Raw genomic sequence first — 8,568 nt, forward strand, 5'->3', positions numbered from 1 at the left:
AGGTTATTAAAGTGCTCCTCCTACATATCTGTGTGAGGCTGTATGTTTATTCATGTACTGCAACCCAAGGACAGATTAAACACAGCAGCAAATGTGAAAATCCAGCAGACTTTTAGTCATACGGACAAGAACCGAGACTTGCAAAAATGTAAAACATAAACAGATCTACTCTCTCACTGCCTAGTGTATGTGGAAGTTGCTATTTTTCACAAAAACATTATTTCTGTTAACTGCAATAACTATTAATACTATTCTGAATGAATTAATAATTCTCAAACTTTCATTCTTTGTAAGGTAAATATTCATAGCAGGAACCCACATAAAGGAAATTATTTTGGTGGCCGTCCCTATATTGTGAGACTGCGTAGATGTTCTGGAGCCAAAGTAGTTGGGCATGAACGAATGAACAGCGCGGGGCCCGGACTGGGGAGACCCGCGCGGGTCAGAGTCCCCGGTGCAGGAGGAAGGGTCGGGGCGGAGTCCCGGCCTCCGCGTCTGCAGCAGCTGCTATAAAATAGTCACTGAGACCGAACTCATTCTTTCCGCACGATTAACGTGTGAGCCATGGTCTCCGGACTCGACTTCCTGCTGCTCTCCGGGGCCGTGGCCTTGTCCGAGACCTGGGTCGGTGAGTCGGGGGTCGGGAGGGAACGGCCTCTGCGGGGCTGGAGCGAGCGGGCCCTGCGGGGGCGCAGGACCCGGGGACAGCGCGTCTCCACTGCTCCCGGCCCAGACCCCCGGACCACCGACCCCAGACGCCCATCTCGGCCCTCCTCCCCTCCGCCCAACCACCGCCCCCTTTTCCATCCCCAGGGCCCCCTGCCCTCACCAGTACGACCGCAGACCCAGGACGCGACCGCAGACCCAGGACGCGCGTCCTCCGCGCCCCCGGGGCCCCACAGGCTGAGAATCTTTACCAGCTCCGTGTCCGAACCCGGCACCTGGACGTCCCGGTACTTCGGCGTCTGCTACGTGGACGACACGGAGGTTGCGCATTTCAACAGCGATGCTGCGAGTTCCAGTCTGAAGCTGCCGTTAAAGATTTCAGATGACGGGCTGAGGGTCAACCTCACTCGGAAAATCGAACAATATGAGCAGATGAGCAGAGCGAACCTGAACAAGCTGCGCGCCCAGGACCACCAGAGCGAGGACGGTGAGCATCGCGCGCCCGGGTCCGCGCGCCACCCCCATCCCCACGGACTCGCCGGGGTCCCCCAGGACGTCGGGACCCGCCGGGCCCCATGGTCAGAGGACCCTGCGAGGACTGTGCCCAGTTTCATTTTCACGTTAGGTTCACTCACCGCGTGTGGGGTCCGCACGGGTTGGGGCGGGGACACGCCTGTTCTCTCTCGTAACTGGGGACCCGCCTTGGGCGGGGTCAGGGCCCCACACCCTCCAGGAAATGACCGGCTGCCTGGTGGGATCGGACGGGCGCCTCCTCCGCGGGTACAGTCAGTTCGCCTACAATGGCACCGACTACGTCTACCTGAACGAGGACCTGCGCTCCTGGACCTTGGTGGACGTGAGGGACACGAAGACTGGAACAAGCCCCAGACACAGATTAGTGCACCTCCCTGCTGCTGAGGGACAGAGGATCACCCTGGAGGACACGTGCGTGTACTGGCTCCGCCTGCTCCTGGAGAAGGGGAAGGAGACGCTGCTCCCAGCAGGTAACAGGGAGCAGGCCTCCCCGAGGAGGGGATCTGCGGGCTGGGGCGGCTTCCTACAAGGAGAGGAGGGAAATGGGGCAGTGCCAGACTGTCCCTCCTGCTCAAGAGAGGGAAGAGTCCCCCAGGTTTCCTCATTCTGTGACTCACCCGCGGGCCCAGCTTTCTCTAAAGGACAGTAAGGGATCCAGCCTCTCCCTGAAACACCCACAGCGGTTCCCTCACGCCCTGCAGCACCTGGGGCACCAGGATGCTCTCCCTGGTTTTGGGGCTGAGACATGCTCTGGAGGCTGGACTCTGACTTTTCTGAGTCATCAGCCTCCACCTGAGTCTGTTTCTCCTATTAGAGAACTGGACACTCCTACCCCAGGTTCTCACCCTGATTCTGGAACTTTTCAAGAAATAGATTATCCCAGGTGTCTCTGTCCAGGCTGGTGTCTGGGTGGTGCACTCCCTTCCCCCACCCCCACTGTCCTGTCCACTCTCAGGGTGGTCACATGAGCACTGCTGGAGTGTCCCATGACCATGCAAAGTCCCTGAATTTTCTCACCCTCCCCTCAGACGCTCCAAAGACACACGTGACCCACCACCGCATCTCTGATCATGAGGTCACTCTGAGGTGCTGGGCCCTGGGCTTCTACCCTGCTCACATCACCCTGACCTGGCAGCGTGAAGGGGAGGAACTGATCCAGGACATGGAGCTGGTGGAGACCAGGCCTTTGGGGGATGGAACCTTCCAGAAGTGGGCAGCTGTGGCCGTGCCCCCTGGAGAGGAGCAGAGATACACGTGCCATGTGCAGCACCAGGGGCTGCCTGAGCCCCTGACCCTGAGATGGGGTGAGGAGGGGATGTGGGCACAGAGCCTCTCTCTCCTCAGGGTGTCCCTGAGCAGGGTCAGGACTCAGGCCTGAGGTTGACCTCTCACCTTCCCCTTGCAGACCCCCCTCCTCAGACCACCATCACCATCATGGGCATTGTGGGCATGGCTGCTGCCCTGGGTCTCCTTGGAGCTGTGGCTGCTGGAGCTGTGATGTGGAGGAGGAAGTGCTCAGGTGGGCAAGGGGTGGGGCTGAGTTCCCTGTGCCCCTGGGGGTCAAGCCCAGGTGGAAGTGTGCTCTGCCTCCTTAATGGGCATCGTGTCCCCACACAGGTGCTTGTCCATCTGGGGCCTATTTCCTAACGCGGACTCTTTAGTGAGGCCCGTGGGAAAGTGAGGGACACATTTATCACCTGATGATTCTAGTGATGGGGACTGATTCCCAGCTGTTCACAGGTCAGAGGGGAAGGTCCCTGCTGAGGACAGGCATACAAAAGGGTGGGTGGTCCAGTCCTGGCACATGGACTCTCCCTGTATTTCCTGATCCTACCCTGGGTGTTCAGTCACAGTTCTGGAACCTTCCCTGTGCTTCAGGAGTGTGGGGCTCCTTTATGGTCACGAGACCCAGCCTCCCCCCTGACTTCTCACAGAATGTTTTCTTCCCACAGGCAGAGGCAGGAAGAGCTACTCTCAGGCTGCCTGTAAGTCTGGGTGTTGGGGAGGTGACATTGGAACCCTTGGGAGAGTGTGGGCTGGAGTCTGTGAGGGGGGCTCCCCCACCCCGTAACTCTGCTGTTGTCTTCCCCAGACAGTGACAGTGCCCGAAGCTCTCATGTGTGTCTCACAGCTCCTGATGGTGAGACCCTGAGGGCAGGAGGTGGGGGGCACCGAGACCGAGGGGCACTAATGGGTTTGGGGATTCTCAGGGAGGGACATTCTGAGCCTGTGGTGGGATGTGGGAGTTGTGACACTTCTGAGACTGACCTGAATTTGTGCATGACAACTTTCTTTCCCAGTGTGACAGAGCTGCCTTGTCTGGGTTTCGTACTAAAACAGTCACTTTAGCCTCCCTTTGGGGCTTTAAGGGACCCTGACTGCGGTTTCTGCAACAAGTACTGGAATGTGTCTGTGTTCTCATCATCATCGTGTCAGGAGGTGGTCCCCAGGCCACCCTCCTCAGAGGGACCTGCATCCTCTCCCCTGGGGATGGTTCTGTCCTCCCAGAGTTGGGGTGAGGCCATCCCCATTCTCATCATTCCTTGCCTGGGTCATGTTTGTTACTCCTTTGTCCTTGCTGCTCCAGAAGAATCTTGTCCTTCCACTTGGAGAGAACCTTGTTTCACCAGGACCTGGGATCGGAGCAATTTGAATGTCACCCAGGCCTTGTGGTGGCTCCAGGACTGTGTTCAGTGAGGGCTTCATGGGGCGGGGCTTCAGGACTGGGTCTGCCCACAGCCTATATCTTTATGGTGTTTTATTGTTTGTTTCTGTAGATACTGTACCTGTCTTGTTTTCTTAATAAATTATTAGAGTATTTTTATTAAATTATTGGGGTGTGTTCTTATTAAATGTATTGGGGTGCACTGGTTAAGAGGTTCCTGTAGGTTTCAGGTGCACATTTCTATGATACAGAGTCTGTACATTGCACTGTGTGCTCACCACCCAAAGTCAAACCATCTTCCCTCACCAGGTACAAGGTCCCTCCTCCCCCACCCCCTTCCCTCTGGGAACCACCACACTGCTGTCTGTGTCCCTGAGTTTCAGGTTTATGTCCCATGTGTGAGTGTAATCATATGGTTCTTAGATTTTTCTCACTGACTTATTTCACTTAGCATGACATTCCCAAGGTCCATCCAAGTTGTTGCAAAGGGCAATATTTCATCATTTCTGAGGGCTGAGTACCTGCTCCCCAGGGAATTTGGGACATTTCCCCTGTCTCCTGCCCTCTGCTCCTGAGGGACATCTCAGTAATGACCATTTCTGTCCCTACTGTCCACACCTGCCTGAGTGTGCCTGCCATCCTGTGGTCATGTCCTGTGTCACGTCCATTGTCCTCACAGTCTGTCCCCAGAGTCTCCCTGGTGCTTCACCTGCACAGACACCACCAGAGGCTGCAGCACATTCACACCCTGCAGCCACCACCAATGCCCTCCAGTGACCAGAGCCATTCACACCATCCTGATGCTGGTGGACACCTGTGTCACCTCCTACGTGTTCAATTCCATTTTGACTTTTTACGTCATTGTGTGAGAGGACACCCATCTCTGGTGGGTGCAGACCTCCCCTAGTTGGCTTCCTGTTCTCCTGCTCTTCGCCCCTCACTGCGGATGCTCAGGGATCCTAGAGCTCCTGGGGTCATGGACTGTTGGAAGTGACTCTTGACAATCTAATCTGTGGATGTCACTGTTTATAATATTTTTGATTACAGTGTTTAGTGGTCCTTCACTGAGTGACAATGTTGTACATAATATCACTGTGAACTTTATTTTTAAATTAAAATATAACTGACACACAACCTCGTGTAAGTGGAAGGTGTCCAGCATGTTTATTTGATGCACTTACATCACTCATTCACCGCCTAACAGTGGTGATCCACCCTGAGACACACGTGGGAGTGTGATGTTGTGGTTGTGGGAACAGCACAGAGGCTCTCACACCTGGACAGTCTCCCTACTGCTCACCCAGACTGCAGGGCTCAGCCTGTGCTCCTGGGCTGCAAGTCTGCACAGCACATTGTTGTACAAAACACATGAGATTAAATCCACACAGGAGAAAATGAAACCTTCAAGAGACCCAGTAAAGGGGAAGTGTGGGATCTCCTGCAGTCAAACAGACCAAGCCTTTCTACCCCAAAGGCTCTTCTTTTTAACCTCACCCTGAAAATGCAGTTATTGATCTGAGAGTGGGAGAGACTGAGAGAGAGAGACATAGGTCGGTGATCTTTACTTCCCTTGCTGAAAACTCTCATTAGCATGATATTGGGTTTTAGGGTGCAGAGGTGACCAAACAACTTTACTTTAGTAACAATTTCTCATGTATAAAATCAACATTTTAAATTTTTACAGGGAACGTACATTCATCATATAAATCGCATATTATATATCTACACAAAATTGATTTTAAAAGGTATGTTGACATGTATAAAAGGGAAGGCAGGTGGGGAGGAAAGTGAAGAGCTCAGCCCAGGGCTGACAGTGCTGGGCTCCATGTCTGGGCTCTGGGCAATGAACTTGCACACCCTCCCGCACTGCTCACTCAGGGCGCTGCCCTCTGTGGAGGCCAAGCAGGGTCTTCCCCTTCTTCTGGGGTGTGGTCATTCATATCTCATCAACTCTCTGTTGATTTTAAGAAGTTGGTTTTTGTTTTACACATGGCATTTTTACTTAGTTTCAGGGGGAAGATTTGCCTGCACCATCTAGCCCCCCTTGTCAGGAATGGGATTTCTGAGGCAAACAGCTGGTCCTAGAGGACAGGGCCACAATCTGATCTCACAACACGATCTGAGGATGGTCTGTCGGAGATTTATAAGTGAAGGGATTTTATGTAACTTGTTCTTTCAAAACATTATTCATGCACATATAAGAGAACACAAAAGATTCTCAAGAATACACAAAATTAAATGAATCACATTGCCCCCCTGCCCCCTCATTCACCTAAGTCCTCTCCCAGGAAACCATCCCAGTGAGGCACTTCTGATTGCTCCTCCCAGGAAGATCTACCTGTACATTGATGTTGGTGTTATGTCTGTAAAAAGAGCTCAGGCCACAGACTGGGGGAAAATGTTTGCAAATCACTTGTTTATGAATACCTCAATAAGAATCCTCAAACTCAGCGAGAAGAAAACAACAACTCAATACAAAGTGATCAATATTCTAGACAGACACTGCACCAAAGAATCCATGTCAGCCCCAGGCGGGTGGCTCGGTGGGTTGGAGTGTTGTCCTGTGTACCAATAGGTGTGGGTTTGACCCCTGGTCAGGGCCCAGAGGTACGTCTTGTGTACGATCCCTGGGCCGGGCATTCATGGGAGGCAAAAATCAGTATTTCTCCCTCACATCAGAGTGTTTCTCTCTCAGCCCAGTTCTCTGACCCACCAAACTGCTCATGACTCAGTTGTCCTAACTCACTTGGTAGCCTGAGGCTTAATTGAAACCCTCTCCCACCTCCCGCAATAGACACCTGATACCAGCTCTAGTGGCCGGTGCTCAGACTGACCCTCCTGCACCTGGGAACAGCCCGGCTCTTTACCTAATCCATTTCCCCAGCTCACATCCAGGAACTCTGAGGCAACAGCCAAGAAGAACAAGAGACTAACCCCTCTCCTATCCCCCTACAAACCCCCGTGCTTTAAAAAGAAAAAATCATTCTTGCCTTCCCTCTGCAGGCTGCAGTCTGGTCCTACTCAGCCCACCTGTAAACATGGCATCAAACAAAGATGCTTGGATCAGATCATCTGGCTCCTTCCACCTGTACCGCTTGCACATTTCTAAGAGTCTCCGTGTAGATCCCAGGGCAGTGCCTGAGATACCTGAGCCTCCCCGTGTTCACAGTTACCATCATTCTGTTGGTTGGAGCATATATATTTATGGACATATGTGATTATCTTCTTAGGACAAATTCCTACAGGAGGAATTTCCAGGTCAAAATGTCAGGACATTTACTGGCCAAGATGGAGGCATAGGTAGACACACTGTGCCTCCTCAAACAACCAAAAGAAGGACAACAATTTAAAGACAAAAACAACCAGAACCAACAGAAAATTGAACTGGATGGAAGTCCAACAACCAAGGAGGTAAAGAAGAAACACTCATCCAGACCAGTAGGAGGGGTGGAGACAGGCAGCCAAGCGGAGAGGACTCGCAGCAAAGCTGTACCTGGAGAACCCAGGAAGGCAGCGACTGGTGGAGCAGGTGGTTCCACATTCACGTGCAGATAAACCATGAAGAACAGCTGGGGAGAGAGACAGACCACCCAACCCAGGGCCCCAATGAGAAGAAATAAAGCCTCAAACCTCTAACTGAAAACAATGCCAGGTGGGCATTGAGGCGGCAGCAGGAGAAACTCCCAGCCTCACTGGAGAGTTCGTTGGAGAGACCCACAGATCATACACAAACCCACCCACCTGGGAGTCAGCACCACAAGGGCCCAATTTAATTGTGGGTAGCAGAGGAAGTGACTGAAAACCAGCAGAGAGCAAAGCAAGTGTTGTTGTTCTGACTCGAATTCCACCCCCACATACAGCATCAAAAAAACACCTGCCCAGGTGAACATCTGGGCTCTGCCACTCACTATGAGACAAATGTGCTGAGAAAAATAGTGGCCCAAATGAAAGAACAGATCAAAGCTCTAGAAAAAATACAACTAACCAAAGAAGAGATAGCCAACCTATCAGATGCACAGTTCAAAACACTGGTAATCAGGCTGCTGACAGAATTGGTTGAATTTGATAGCAAACTAGATGAAAAAATGAAGGCTACACTAAGTGAAATGAAGGAAAATGCACAGGGAACCAATAGTGATGGGAAGAAAACTGGGACTCAAATCAATGAAGTGGACCAGAAGGAAGAAAGAACCAAACAGAAGAGAATAAAGAAACAAGAATTCAAAAACATGAGGAGAGGCTTAGGAACATCTTTCAGATGTTCCAACATCCAAATTATAAAGGTAACAGAAGAAGAAGAGGAAGAGCAACAAGTGGAAAACTTACTTGAACAAATAATAAAGGAGAACTTCCCCAATATGGCAAAGGAAATAGATTTCCAGGAAATCCAGGAAGCTCAGAGAGTCCCAAAGAAGTTGGACCTAAGGAAGAACACACCAAGGCACATCATAATTACATTAGCCAACATTAAAATCAAGGAGAGAATCCTAGAAGCAGCAAGAGATAAGCGGACAGTCACCAACAAAGGAGTTCCCATCAGACTGTCAGTGGATTTCTCAAAAGAGACCTTATAGGCAAGAAGGGGTTGGAAACAAGTATTCCAAGTCATGAAATCCAAAGACCTACATCCAAGATTGCTCTATCCAGCAAAGTTTTCATTTAGAATGGAAGGGCAGATAAAGTGCTCCTCAGATAAGGTCAAG

General features: G+C 51.6%; 1 protein-coding gene across 2 annotated transcripts; it reads left to right on the forward strand.

Moving 5' to 3' along the window:
• The first annotated feature begins 1,373 nt into the window (after positions 1–1,373).
• On the forward strand, positions 1,374–4,032 carry LOC119052950 (saoe class I histocompatibility antigen, A alpha chain-like). 2 transcript variants are annotated; one of them, XM_053672040.1, is made up of 6 exons: positions 1,374–1,670; positions 2,229–2,504; positions 2,606–2,719; positions 3,153–3,185; positions 3,297–3,340; positions 3,501–4,032. In XM_053672040.1, exons 1-6 carry the CDS (start codon positions 1,403–1,405, stop codon positions 3,576–3,578), a joined length of 813 nt encoding a protein of 270 aa, XP_053528015.1. In that variant the 5' UTR covers positions 1,374–1,402; the 3' UTR covers positions 3,579–4,032. The 2 variants fall into 2 exon arrangements, with proteins under 2 accessions (XP_053528015.1, XP_053528016.1); XM_053672041.1 differs by having other exon boundaries at positions 3,293–3,340; positions 3,501–3,559.
• The last annotated feature ends 4,536 nt before the right edge of the window (positions 4,033–8,568 follow it).

Source organism: Artibeus jamaicensis, unplaced genomic scaffold (genome assembly GCF_021234435.1).
Source record: "Artibeus jamaicensis isolate MK-2021 breed Jamaican fruit bat unplaced genomic scaffold, CSHL_Jam_final contig_723, whole genome shotgun sequence".
NCBI lineage: Eukaryota > Metazoa > Chordata > Mammalia > Chiroptera > Phyllostomidae > Artibeus > Artibeus jamaicensis.

Bases quoted from the DNA above. Each gene is read 5' to 3' on its own strand.
- LOC119052950 (XM_053672040.1), top strand. From the start codon at position 1,403: ATGACCGGCTGCCTGGTGGGATCGGACGGGCGCCTCCTCCGCGGGTAC. The intron at 1,671-2,228 runs GTAACAGGGAGC...CCCTCCCCTCAG, and splicing joins GGAGACGCTGCTCCCAGCAG to ACGCTCCAAAGACACACGTG. The intron at 2,505-2,605 runs GTGAGGAGGGGA...TTCCCCTTGCAG, and splicing joins GCCCCTGACCCTGAGATGGG to ACCCCCCTCCTCAGACCACC.